Raw genomic sequence first — 14,471 nt, forward strand, 5'->3', positions numbered from 1 at the left:
TGGATGAACCTACTGTGATAATCATTTCACAATATATGTAAATCAAACCATCATGCTGTATGCTTTAAACCTACACAGTAATATATGTTAATTATTTCTCAATAAAACTGGAAAGAAGAGTCTACTCTATCTGGGTGAAGAGAGGCTCATGGTCAAATAATTACAACACAAAAGAACTAGTCCTACAGCAGAAATGCATATAAAGTGTCTTGGGAATGTAACTGAGGAGAACTCAAGAGAACAACATCCAGGCTTTGGAGGAAAACTAAGAGCTTACCCAAGAAGACAGAATGGGGTGGGAGGGAAAGTATTTTAGATATGCACAATCACAGAAAAAAAGTCCATCAACAACTGACTGTGGACCAGGCCCTATACCAAGAATGGGAATAAAATGGTGAGAAAAGGCACTGTAGCAGCCTTTAATGATGTTTATGCTCTAAGAGGGAAACAATCAAATAATGACCCAAGTAAATATAAAGTGGCAATTTTGATAAGTGCATAAGAGGTATTCTATACTAGGAGAACTTAAAACTGGAAGATCTGACCTAGTCAAAGAAATGCTCCCCTGAGAAAATGGTCTGAGCTAAGGCATAAAGTATGGTACCTTAGCATTCTACAAACCATGTTCAAACCTTCGCACATAAGAGTGCAGATACTATTATTGTTAAATGGACATTTCTTTCTCCTTTAAGGTTCAGAGAAGGGATCTTGGTAGGCTAGTACTCAACTCTGCAAGACAAAAGGACTATCAATTAACTCCGTCACAATGCCTAGCCTTGACTGTGAACACTCATGTCCATCATCCAAGGAACCCATTTTCCAGTATCAGGAAACAGGGGAACCAAACTAATTATGAAAGTAGCCTGGTGAGCACAGTATGAGACAGAGTAACTGGATGGTCTCAGGGAATAAGAACTGCCTGTTCCTCCTTTCTCTCATGACCAGAACAAGTAGGGCAATCACATATGGCAAATTCTTGTTCCTTGGCTCCCCTTTTCACCACCCTCCTGGTAATTATAGTATGATCAACAGTTAATAAGATAATGGAGTAAATTAATTTTATTACATTCACTTTGTCTTCAGAACAAAGTTAACCAACCCGTAATGTTAGAGTCTTAGTGATATAAACAGTACTGTGCTATCTGTGTGCCAGGGAAGTTATGCTGTATCCTCAAGGAGCATATAATCTAGACATAATTAAACTTTCTATCTTGTATGCACTCAGATATATAATAAGGTAGGGAGAAAAAAGTATGAGGATTCAGAAAAGAGGTTTCCTTCAATATTTAGGATTAGGAAAACAATATTGCAAATTGGCTTTAGAGGATGAGAACTAGGGCAGGACAAGGGACAGGATATCACAAATGTGTGGGAAAGCCTCAGTACCAGGCTAAGGAGTTTGTGTTTACAATGGCAAACCTTTAGCCAAGCACTAATAAGCTACTTCTAAAATGTAGGTTTTATTTTTACTATTCCACACATGAAAAATTAAAGTTCATCAAGGTTAAGTAACTTGCCCAAGATTACACAGTTTAGGGGGGAGGGTATAGCTCAGTGGGTAGAGCACATGCTTAGTGTGCACGAGGTCCTCGGTTCAATTCCCAGTACCTCCTCCAAAAATAAATAAATAAACCTAATTATCCCCCCAAAAAAGCAAAACAAATTTAAAACAAACAAAAAAAGATTACACAGTTTATAAACTGAAATTCAAAGCCAAGAACCAAAGTCTGTCCCACATCATCAGTGACTTTATAGAATGGAAATGTCACAGAGAATTGGAACAACATTATCAGAATCTTGGAAGTGCAAAATATGAAATAATGGAAAAGATACCTTAAAAAAATTCCGAAAAGGAGACTACTACAAAAGGCTAGGTTAAGAGTAAGAACTAGAAGTAGCAGTGGGAGATACAAGGAGATGAATATCAGAAACCCAAATAGCAACTGATTAAATACGAAGAATAACAGAGGAAGGAGTAACAGCTGATAATTCCATTAGCAAAAATATGCAATAGTTTCTTCTTCCAACTTAAAACAAAACATAATAAACAAAAATCCAAGAGAAACTTCTCTGGATCCTGCACTTGTAGCTAACTTGCTCTCCTTCTCTCTTTACAGCCAAATTTCTCTAAATTGCTCTTTATTTGCTGTCTCTATTTGATCTCACATTTATTTTGAAGAATGTATTCTGCCTCCAAGTGCCACTGAAACTCCTGTTTAAAGTCACCAATAACCTCCATTTGCCAAATCCAACGGAAATCTCATATTCAGCCTCTGAGCAGCATCCACCTCAGTTGACCACTCTCTCCTCTTTGAAACACCATCAGTATAGAATACAAACTGGAGCCAGAAAATCTGGGTTCGAAAACCAACTTTTCCAACTACTACTTGGTAGTTTTGAGCAAATTATATAGTCCTTTCTTTGTGTCATTTTCCTGATCTATAAAATAGAGATAATAAAAGCACCTACATCATAGAGTTACAAGCATTAAGTGAGTAAAAATACATTAATGCTTAAAACAGTCTGATAAAACAGTTAACTACCATAGTCCCTCGGCTTCTAAGATATCACCACTCTTGATTTTCCTTGTATCTCTCCCGCCCTTCCTTCCCACTACCTTTTTAAGTCACTCCATGTCTACCTAACTTCAACCACCATATGCTGATAAAACCCAGATGTATACCTATAAGCCCTTCCTGAAGCCCAGAATCACAGCCAGTTACCAGTTCTACCAGGACGTCTCACAGGCACTTCACACTCAACCTGTCCAAACTTACACAAAACTGAACTTAAGCTCTTCCCTTCAATCTCCAAATCTGCTCTTCCTTCAGCATGCCCTGTATCTCAAAAAAAGGACTGTACCACAAGTCATTCACATGAGAAAAACCTGAGAGTCATGCTTATCTGTACCCCTTAACCTCACCCTCCACACAACCAATGAACAAAAGTCCTTTGATCCCATTTCTGAAATATTTCTCAAAAGCTCTCTAATTCTACTGTCAGCACTCTCAACTATACTACCATCTTATCTTACCTGAGCCACTGTGGTTGCCTAACTGGTCTCACCAAATCCACTCTTGCTCTCTTCCTGATCCTTTCTCTACACAACAGCTGTTGGTACTAGTCCAAGCACACTACTCCTCAGCTGAACTCTTTCTGCATTCCCACTACCTCCAATATAAAGCCCCACTTGACCTGACCCGTGACTACCTTGTCAAGATTTTCACTGTCTCCACCACTCACTTCTCTCCAGTTACACTGTCCTTTTTGGTTTTGTTTGGTTGGTAGACTCCTCAAACATGTCAGATTCCTTTCAACCTCAGGGTTTCTGCAGATGATAATCACTTCTCCTTTCTGCCTGGTTACCACTTACTCACCCTTCAGGTCTCAGCTTTAAAGGCTTTCTCAAGAAAAGTGTTCTCTGATGCCTCCTCACACTCCTGAAGTTTAGGTCACCCTATTATACACTCTCATTGCATTCAGTATTTATCTTTGTAGTCCTCTGCATAACTATAATATTACTAATAAAAGTATTTGTTTAATGTCTGACTTCCTCAACAGACTACAATCTTGATGACACAGGGACTGTGCCTATCCTGCTCATCACTGTATCCATATTCCAAGTGCCCTGCATGGTGTCTGACATACGGTTAAATGCTTGTAATATTTTCTCATTCCTACCACAGGGCTTTATATTAGCTGGTCCCTCTACCTAGAGCTCTGCTGATCCACATCTGGTCCCCTAATCCCTTGAACTTTGCAAGATTGGCTCCTGATCACTCAGGTCTCAGTTACAAAACATCTTCTCAGGAAGTCTTTACCAATGACCCGAGCTCAAGGAGTAATTCCCCACACTACAAGTATTTCAGCAACCTCTTAATTTCTTCAAAGTATTCAGCGCTATCTGAAACCATGGGATTTGGAAGTTCTAAAAAAGCAAGATCCAAGGAAAGTGCCTGGCACAGTGTAACCGTTCAGCAAACATTTAAGTAAATGAATTTCCTGAATGAGAAAAGATGACTTGGGGAACACCCTAAATTCATCAGCAAAGCATTTACAAACTGTGTTCCAACAAAGTAGAAAGAGGCAGTGCAGGTGAGTAGGCCTGGAAGCCAGACTGCATACTATGAATCCTGGTTCTTTCCCTACTTAACTGGAAAACCTAAGACAAGTTACTTAACTGCACTATGCTTCAGTTTCCAAACCAGAAAATGGGAATCATAGACTCTACCTCAAAGGGTTGGTGAGAATTAAATTAGTAAAATATGTAAAGCACCAATACCAAGCACATAGTATACACTCAATTAATGTGTACTATCATCCATCCGACTGGTTAGTATACACTCAATTAATGTGTACTATCATCCATCCGACTGGTTTTTCTCTCTTTGTTTCAAATATATGGAGTGGCTTTCCCTTTACCTTATCCACCTAAAAAGGGTCACCATTTTTTTCCCTTCACACTCCCGAACTCTTTCACATAGGACGTCTTTCACATAGATTAAGAAATGTGAATGGCACCCTCTGTAATTGTGTAACATGGTAGCACAATCCCCACGTCCTAACAACTCCCAAAACTGTGATGATCAAAAGAATAAAATGATCAAAAGACACAAAAACTCGGAAATACTTTGCAAATGATTAAAGTACTATAAAATGATGACTATATTTACAAATCTACATTCTCTTCAAGTCACTGTCAGAAACAAGAGATAGCTGGCTAGATTATTGCCCTGACACAAAAGAGTTTCTAACTTTTGTGATCCAGGGATAATAAAGAGATAAATTAAGGTTGGGGCCACCTTGAATTCACACTGAGGGCCACAAACAGATCATGAGGTTGTTTCTCAGGAATGGTCATAGGTTATTTAGCCACAGGGCAATCAACAATATTTAAATATTTGTCCACTCCAACACCACAGCTTTTATCTCATTTTTTTCTATCTGAGAATATCAAAAGAAAGGTTCTTGTTATATCTTAATTATTGATCTCAAGACAGTGAATACTTACTTTGATTACCAAAATTAGTTGATCTTAGCAAAAGTTAAAAGGAGCAACAAAATCTACAACTAGGTTGAGGATTTGCCATGACCATGTTTGTGAAAAATCAATCAAAAGCACAAAAAAACAAAAAACTGCTTCATGCTTATTTATGCTTCATGCTTATTTGGGCAAAGCCTTGGGGAATACAATCTTGAGAGTGCTTTCGAGATGTTCTGTGTTAAACCTAAAACTCTAAGATTAACAGCAGATGATCAGGATGGAAACCTAAAACCCATCTACTGGTTATCTCTCTTTAGATCAGAGTTTTCAACCTTACACTATTAACACTGGGTAATTCTTTCTTGTGGGGGATGTTTTAACAGCATCCCTAGCCTCTACTTACTAAAATACCAGTAGTATCCTCTAGTCTTACAATCAAAAACGTCTCCACATATTGCCAAATATCCCCTGGGGAGGAAATCATCCCCAGCTGAGAATCTCTGCTTTGAACTAATTTATTCCAACTAAGACACCCACTCACATTCTCTCCTCCCTTTTTCAAAAATTCCTCCCTCTGATCTTCCTGGTAACCCAGACTTAATCCTAGAGTCCAACTTAATTCTTCATTTGTCTCTGCCTCCAAAGTCCTCAGAAATCATTTAGTACAATTCCCTCAATAGTAGGTCAGTTCTCTTGTTCAAAACTAGTTGGTGATAGATTTGACTAGGATTTAGAGCTCATGATCCCCAATGAAGTACTGTTTCCATCATAACATGCTGCTATCCATCAGTCACCAAGTTTTTTCAGTCCTTTACTGTCAGCATGTCTTGCTTCTATCCCTTCCTTTTCATTTCTACTACCTATACCCCAGAGCAGTGGTTCTCAAACTTCTGAATGCTTCAGAATCACCTGGCTTGTTAAAACACAGATTGCTAGACCCCATCCCCAGAGTTTCTGATCCAGCAAGTAGGGGTAGGGCCCAAGACAAATCTTGCACTTCAGTCCTACTAATCTAATGGCTATAGGCTTTCCACTTGATAGTAAAGCTTATGCTGTCTTTACCTGCAAGGCCACCCTCTTCCCTCTTCTTCTCTACCTACCTGAAGGAAGCCTTCACCACTGTATTTGCCAAAACCACTCGTTTGGTCACTATCTGTTGCCTTTTATCTTTATGGTTTAAGTTTTTACCAAGTACTCACAGATAGAGAAAACCCCCAAGAACCTAAAATTTAAAACAGAAAACAATGATATGAGTGACATGCATAAACAAAAGGCTTGACATATACAGAAACTGCACAAATACTTCTATTTTAATAGATCAAGTGCAGTAAATTCAAAGTCCACAAAAAGAAAGGTGCCAAAATTTTTTAAACATGATCAAACATTGTCAAATATTTGTAGCTATCTCATTTAGGATGTTAAGTCAGGTCTGTGTTAGGGAAGAAACTTTAAAGGTATTCTCAAAAAAAAGATAAAGTACTCAGTCCACAACTTCCTACAACAGGAATGTGTATCATTTGTTTTCTGTATGAAACACACTGCAAGAGAGATGATACAGTGTGAAAGAAGAAACATGTGGCTCAAGGTCTGATTTCAACCCTTACCCCTTACCAAGCGTATAATCTTGGTCAAGTCAAGGCAGCTCTCTAAGCCTTTATTTACATAATAAAAAAAAATTAAGGTTTGTTTCAAAATTTGTAGATACTGATAGGCATATGCAGAATAATCAAACAAGATTATACTGTATAGCACAGGGAAATATATACAATATCTTGTGGTAGCTCACAGCAAAAAAAAAAATCTGACAATGAATACATGTATATTCATGTATAAATGAAAAATTGTGCTCTACACTGGAATTTGACACAACACTGTAAAATGACTATAACTCAATTAAAAAAAGTTAAAAAAATTAAGGTTTAAAACTATACCATTACACAGTTGTTTTGAGGATTAAATAAGGTAATGTTATTTGAAAGAACCTAACCTAGTACTTGGTACATGATAAGTGTTTACTGAATTTTAACCTTTGTTGATATGAAAGCACAATGCAAAAATACAGTATTATTCCAAAAATGAGATAAAGAGAGCAAATTAATGAAACCTGATTAAGGATGTCCATTTCCCTAGAAGAAAAAGAAAGATATAAAATAATGTTACATCCCTCTGCATGGTATACAGTTAAATGTATCCATTCCCTGACTTAATGGTCAAAACCTAGACTTGACAGTAACACAAACACCAACACTTGCAACTTCACAACTTTAAGGCTATCTTAAAGTCAGCAAAAATCTTGACACAGAGAGTTTAGGACAGGGTTGAGGTAAGATTTAAAATTTAGGCTGAGCTTCTACAGTTAACTAGACACTTTACTTGTTTTAATGGCCCAAATATTATAAATGTGTTCATCTGGCATGTGGGCTAAGTATAAGTTTTTACTTGTTATACCTTAGACCTTCTGGTTCTTATGCATACTACAGAACCCAATATCCAGATATTTTGATCATCCTTGAACAGCAAACTCTCCTCCATTCTAGTGGTTTATTTCTAGCACGCAAGAAAACTCATAGCAAATAAATGTACTTATGGCAATTTTATTAAATATCTTGTAGTAATCTACAATGAAAAAGAATTTGAAAAGGAATATATGTGTGTATGTATGACTAAAACATTATGCTGTACACCAGAAATTGACACAACATTGTAGACCGAATATACTTCAATTAAAAAGAACAAAAAGAGAAGTATTTATGGGAGTATGAGAGCTTTCACCAGTATCAAAAAATACTGAGTTTTTTCTATATGGTAGACTGAGTACTTTCTTTTTGAGGCTACTTATTGAGCACTTTCTATGTGTCAGACACTATTCGAAGCATCCAATAGACACCAGAAACAAAAACAAAGTCCCAATTGTCAAGGAGCTTATACTCTAATGGACAGATACATGGTAGTGATTAGTGCTCAGCAAAATAAAACAAGAGAAAGTGATAGAGCTTAAATACAGTCCTCATTCAGGGTCCCCAAGATACATCTTACTGTGGAAGACTGACACGTAAGAATAAAGAATTAGCTCCCTCATCATCTGCACTCTGAATAACCAAAAAATGGACAACAAGTTTTTCCTACATCATCAGGAAGAAGGCTACAACACTCAGTACAACATACTCCTCCACCAACAGATTGATGGTTAAGTCTAATGAAACAATCACAAATAAGTAAATTCAACAAGTTATGCCATCTATAATTTGTTTCAGTTGTTAATGATATGATACTTTCAGGCTAAGGGGAAAAAGGCTTAAAATTAGGTTTTTATTTTGTCTAGTCCATTCCTGGCCAGAAAACCCTTAGACTGGGGACATTCTGAGTGGAGCTATTTATAAAAGTGATAATCTGGTAATTGTTGCTGAATCTGGGGAGACAATTTCAAGGGTAACCCAAAGAAAGGTGAGAATATCATCAGGTTCAGTGCTCCCAGCTCCTTGCAACAAATGAATGATTTAGCTATTTCAGAGAGAATCATATATAAGGCACATTAACAGGTCGGAATGCCCAATAGCATAACATCTTTTAGAAAATCTCTTAATCTCATCATCAAGATGGACGAGCAAGCTGAATTCTCAAGTAAATCAGCATCTCCCCATTCAGATAACACTACTAGGCTTAAGTGAAGTAAAGAGAAAAAAATATTCAGGTTTTATAATTTCTTTTACCCTGAAGTATATGGTCTCCACTTTCTTTTACATTGATTTAGGTGTTCATTTGTTTCTACAAATTGCCTTTAGCAGGGGCTAGTGAATTTTTTCCATACTAAATAACTATACCTTAAACATTTACTTTAGGTGCATATTATTTTGCTCTTGATTTTCTATGCAATAATAAGGATTACTCAGAATTAGTGTGATTTCGAAAACCTAAAAGATAATCAACTACAATTGCTAAGGATTTAACTAACATTCTAGACTAAGAAACTGTAAGATACTATTCTGAACACTCCCTACAAATGAACACTTAATACACATGGCTGTGACAAACATCCAAAACTACTCCAACACTCTAGCTCTAGAAATCAAAAGGAAAAAAAAAAAAAAAAAAGTCCCATAATTAGCTGTCAATGTTTCACAAAAAGGTCCTACATCTAAATTTACTAGGAATACAGAAATAAATCATTGTTACCTCAAGATAGCCAAATATTCAACCATCACGAAAACTGAAGCTTCTCACGACAATATTTCCTCAGATATATCAACTTGCCATGGAGATCTATCTAGCTTTGTTCTAGGAATCTATACACAAAACCAAACCATGTCTTAAGAAAAGCCAAAATATTATTTTCCCTCCCTTATATTTCCTATACTGCAAAATAAGTACATATTCTAGTTCCAGAAAGTAGAGCTTATGCCCCGAATATACCCATACATACCATCTTCAAAGGTAAAATTCTCTTCCACATGTAACAGACAATAATAGTTTGGCAGAAGACAAGTCAATTTTTTAAAACTAGTTATTCTGATTTTTTTTTAAAATGACTTGTCACAAAGATGATATAAACATCAAATTTTATTTTACCAAATCCAGTCTGTGTACTTCAAATAACTATGTCGGCTAAAAGTATTAAAAGGATCTATTCAATCATGAATAATACATATTCTTATTGGTAACAACTTTATTTTTTTTTTAAAGATAGGTAAAGGGTCCTGAATACAAAAAGTCACTCTTTTTCCAAAATGAGTTTGGACTGAGACTGTTAATACTGGTACTACATCTTCTCTCCCAAGAGGCTGTTCTGAAGGTACATCACAGAGGAATGACCATTTAGGTTTTGTCCTCTAAAACAATACGGAAGTAATACTCAATAACACTATAATTAATGTACTAGGTGATTCAATTCAATTTGACAAACATATGAGACCACACAAACTTTAATCACTAAGCCAAATTAGTAAACTTGTTGTTTTGTCTCTATTTCTAACTTTATGTTCCATGGCCAGGAACTGCAAAAAAAAAAAAACAACAACAACTAAGTTTTATACTTTGACATACTTGATAGAGGCACAGCATTATAACTACAGTAAAAGTAGGACTTTATGCCTTTGTCTTAAAATTGCTCAAATGTCTAACTTAATCAGTAGAGAATTCTGTAATATGAGCACTAGCCACAGATATATTAAAAGTTTGGCAGGCAGACTGCTACTCAAATAAGCCACCAATATGCTCTCATATCAAAAGTTATCTCATGAAAAGGATTTACACTTCAGATATAATTCTGTCATGTAATTTGAGAAAGGAAAAGACATCAGTCACTCTAAACTCCAAGGTTATTACACAAAATTCTAGGAAAGATTTCCCCAAATATATGATATACCTTCTTATATACAACACTGCCACAAAAGCACATAAACCAAAAGAAAAATATGCTAGATAAGGAAAAGGTTAATGTGTGCAACAGGTAGCAATCATTTTACAATTAAATAAAAAAAACTTAACAGGACAAAAGTCACAGATTCCTTGGATTTCCTTACCACTACACCTTCCTTCCTTGTTAAAAAATCAGAAAACTTGCTTTGAAAGACTGGATCCCTCGATCTCTCAGATATTTACATAACAGCTCAACAATTCTACCCATCTGACATGATAAAAATGAATTCCATATAGCAGTAACTAACTGGGAAGAGAGTTTTGCAGCATCCTCTTTATCATCTTTTCTCAAAGAAAAGTTGAATTCAATGTCAAAACAAAAATAAATCCTAAACATAAAAAATTCAACCAATGATATACTTTACTTCTAAAAGTTAGAGATAAAGAATTATAATTTCAACACATAGATTGGGATACAAGAAGTCAATCTCTGAAATAAAGATTGCCAGAACATACTGCCTATTGGATATACTTCCAATACACTCCACAACTTTTTAAGTCACATTAAGGGGAGAAAAAATAATAGCCATTACTCAAAGAGTGGAGATCATTAGAAAATGGATTAGAGAATCACTCTTTTTTCCTCCAAATTCAGTCTAAAATGCAGAGCCAAATAAAACTACCATAAATTTCTTTAGTAATCTTCTAGATCTTCCAGTTCACCAAATTTCATATAATACAATTCTGCAGCTTTCCTCATATCCCACTCTACAAAAACAAATTCAAATTTCTGAAATGAATATATGATGAGAATATTAATAAAGATCTCTTTGACTAGGGAAAACAAAAATCAAATTCTTAAACTCCAATAGGGAAATCTTGAGAGGAAAACAGCACCCAAAGGACAAAGTATTCATGTGGACATATAAGCTAATTCCTTCCAAATCATAACTAAGTAAAAATTCTTTCAACAAGATATATCTCATACACCCCTCCCAAGATACAAAATACAGAACTGTATCAGTATCCAGTATTCCACCTTTTCTCAATTCCCTTCAACCCTATCAGTGTTAACTTGTGTTAAAAAAAAAAAAATCCATAGTTCTACTCCCCATCTCAAAGCGAGGAATCTTGGCACACCATAATCTAAAAAAAATTATATAAAATTAACCTTCCTCGTTTTGCCCCTAAAATTTATATTCTAATCTAACTTAATCAGATTTATTACAATGTCATTATTGCAAAATTACGAATCCTTGTCACGTTGTAATCCACAAAATCCTTTGATTTACAATGGTTTCTGTAGAAGTCAAAGGCTACACATAAATCCATTTCCAAACAGAATAAATATTAAGGCTCTAACTACTTGGCCTAAAAACCAAATGACATATTAATACACCTTCCCTCCTCCTCTGGTGCAGAGAAAAGCTACCTGAAAAGTTTTAATCACAGCATGTTCACAAATGGAAACAAAATAGTTATTCTGCTTCAAAACTAGGGGAAAAAAAAAAAAAAGACAAGAATACTAACCAATCTCTGGCTGTAACGAATCCTTTCTTCTTCGGGTTCCATCTCTCACTCTTCTGTTGAAATTACAGAAAGAAACCACTCCAGGTCTGCCTTCCTCTTCCTCCTTAGGAACCAGATTGCAACACTAAAGAATAATGAATGATATGAGCAGAGATGAGAACTCATCCTGGAACTCAAGCTTTCTTTCCACCGAAAGGAGTATTTAAGATATGTGTAAGTTAAAGGCTCCCTGAGAAATCTGGTTCCTCATCAGTTTGGGACCTCTCTGTTCTAGGGCTAGTGGTTCCATGTCATGATCTACATTAATCACATTAGAACTGCCTGAGGCCTATAGGCAAAAGATGTTGGTTTCAGTTCCTTATGGACGGGTTACACCACTTGCTTGTCCCTACTGGATTACAATAAGGCTACCCTTCATGGCACCATTAGGCCCCCCCCCCCAAAAAAGGCAGGGGGGAGAGGGGGCAGGACTTTTATTTCAAGAGTGCTAACCAGGTGAAGCAGACACTGAACTAATAATCCAGATCTTAACCAAATTAGTTCTCTCCCACCGGTAATTAGAAACTAAAGGAAAGGACAGAGTAACTACATAAACAGAGAACAAGAAATTAGGATTTAAATAAAGACTTCACAAAACAATTTCCCATACACCTCTAGTAAATCCGTATGCAACGTCGCCTTCCTTCCTAGACTCCCCGGATTTTTTCATTCCCAAACCAACCCTCCCTCCACCCCGACACAAAATGTGTACAACTCTGAAACAAATTCAAGAGAGTTGCAAATGAGAAACAAAAATCATTCAGATCTTTCTGGACAAAGTAATAAAATAAACGATTTTACCTATAGATATAAGTAAAATACATCTCCCCCCAAAATTAAAGAATGGTTTGCGCGACGGTCGATCCCCAATACCAAGAAAGGTTTTTCTTGTTCCTAAATATTCTCACGGATAATGGCTTCCAGAGGGAATGCAGTTTTTTTTCTTTTTTGTCAACTACATTATGGCCACGTTAATAGCATCCTTTCAAAACTGCTACGAGACCAGAGGACCCGATGACATAGTTTGCAAGAGCAGTTCGTGGCAGAGCCCTCCTGGAGGAAGCCCTCGCCCCAAGTCGGGAGGGAAACCGTGCTTGCACCCCCTGGGAGAGGACCGCCCGGGCTTGGGAGCAGCCAGGGCCCGGAGAGGAAAAATGGCAAATCTCGCCGGGTTCCTCCAGGGAAAGGCCTTTCAACGGTTCGTTCACCCATTGGAAAAAGAAATAGAAACTTTACATTAAGTCTTTAGATAACACAGTGAACCAAAACTTCAAGGGGGGGGGCGGGTAGGAGGGGGAATCTCACCGGGGATTTTGCTCGTGAGTTCTTGTCCAAGTGAGAAGTAAAAGATTCCAAAAACTGAGAGGAAAAATTAAATCCCAAACGTCGTCTTCGGTTTTTTCCGTGGATCAACCCAATATCCAGAGGGTCAGAGCGACCCGGAAAAGAGAGGAAACAGTTGCTGAATCAAACGTCCTCTTCTGGCTTTGGAGACCGGGAGTCGGAGGCGTCAGGAGAGGGGAGCGCGACCCCTCGGCGCCGAGCCCGGGGCGCCCCCGCCTCCCCCAGGCCAGCGGTCAGCAGCCCGAGCCCGAGCTCCGGGCCAGCCCCAGCCGCGGGGAGCGCCCTCTTCGCCGTGCCCTCGGCGAGCAGCCGCTCGGTCGCCTCCGGAGCCCGGGAGCGGGGGCCGATCAGCTGAGACCGGCCGACTCGAGGCTGCCCGCACCGCCCCGGCCCCCCGGAACGCGGGCCCCGGCCCCGGGGGGCGGAGAGGGCGGGAGCGGCGCGGCGCGCCGGACTGGGGGCCCGGGCTCCCCTCGCGTCTCCCCCTCAGCCCGGGCTCCGCGCTGCGGGACGAGCCCCCGGCTACTCCCCAGTCGCAGAGGAGGGATTCCGGGGGATGGGCCCCCTGGCGTTGCCCCTCCTCCCGGAGTGCCCCCTGCCCAGGATAGACGGAGCGGCGACAGGCCCAGCCGCTGGGAGGGTGCTCTGGGAGCCGCCGCCGCCGCCGCCGCCGCCGCCGCCGCCGCCGCCGGGGAGGGGTGTTGTTTCCCTCACACAGGAGGAGCCGCTGAAGCAGCCGCCGCCATTTTGAACCCGTCAGACTCTCACATACACACAGCTCCTCGGCGGTGGACTGCGCAGGCGCCGCCTCCCCACCCCTCCTCCTGCTCACCTCTCCACCCCCCCCACCCCTTTTCAAGCCTCTCTTCGCTTCTTACCGCTCTCCCGGGTGCACGTGAACGCGCACGCGTCACTCCCCCCTAACGCGGCCAGTCGGCCGGCGCGCGCACGCGCGGAAGCGTCGGCCTCGAATCGCCCGCGCCCGGCGACGCCGACGCGGCTCCCCGCCCCCCCTCGCGTCAGCCTCCCGCCCTCCTGCCAGCCCACCGCCCCCGCTCCCCGTCGGCCTTCTTCCAGGGCTCGGGCCCGGCCCGCTGCTCACGCCTGCGCACAGGCCACGGATCCTCCTCCGCGAGCGCCCTGCCCCCCACACGCCCTCGCTCGAACACACACTTTGCCTCTGTGACCCCGCCCCTCGCCGGCCAGCTGCGCCCGCGGC

General features: G+C 39.7%; 1 protein-coding gene across 5 annotated transcripts in view; it reads right to left on the reverse strand.

Moving 5' to 3' along the window:
- KDM2A (lysine demethylase 2A) overlaps positions 1 to 13,952 on the reverse strand; it is a 95,881-nt gene extending 81,929 nt beyond the window's left edge. Inside the window, exons 1-2 of one of the 5 annotated variants that reach the window (XM_010998147.3) lie at positions 13,214 to 13,952; positions 11,870 to 11,993 (exon numbers count right to left, since the gene is read on the reverse strand). In XM_010998147.3, coding sequence (XP_010996449.1) covers positions 11,870 to 11,911 — 42 coding nt within the window. In that variant the 5' untranslated portion in view covers positions 11,912 to 11,993; positions 13,214 to 13,952. Of the gene's footprint in view, positions 1 to 6,084; positions 6,600 to 11,869; positions 11,994 to 13,213 lie in introns of those variants that run through there. The other 4 variants (XM_064492082.1, XM_031448525.2, XM_031448524.2 and 1 more) reach the window with 4 other exon arrangements.
- Between the last annotated feature and the right edge of the window lie 519 nt (positions 13,953 to 14,471).

Source organism: Camelus dromedarius, chromosome 12 (genome assembly GCF_036321535.1).
Source record: "Camelus dromedarius isolate mCamDro1 chromosome 12, mCamDro1.pat, whole genome shotgun sequence".
Classification (NCBI taxonomy): Eukaryota; Metazoa; Chordata; class Mammalia; order Artiodactyla; family Camelidae; genus Camelus; species Camelus dromedarius.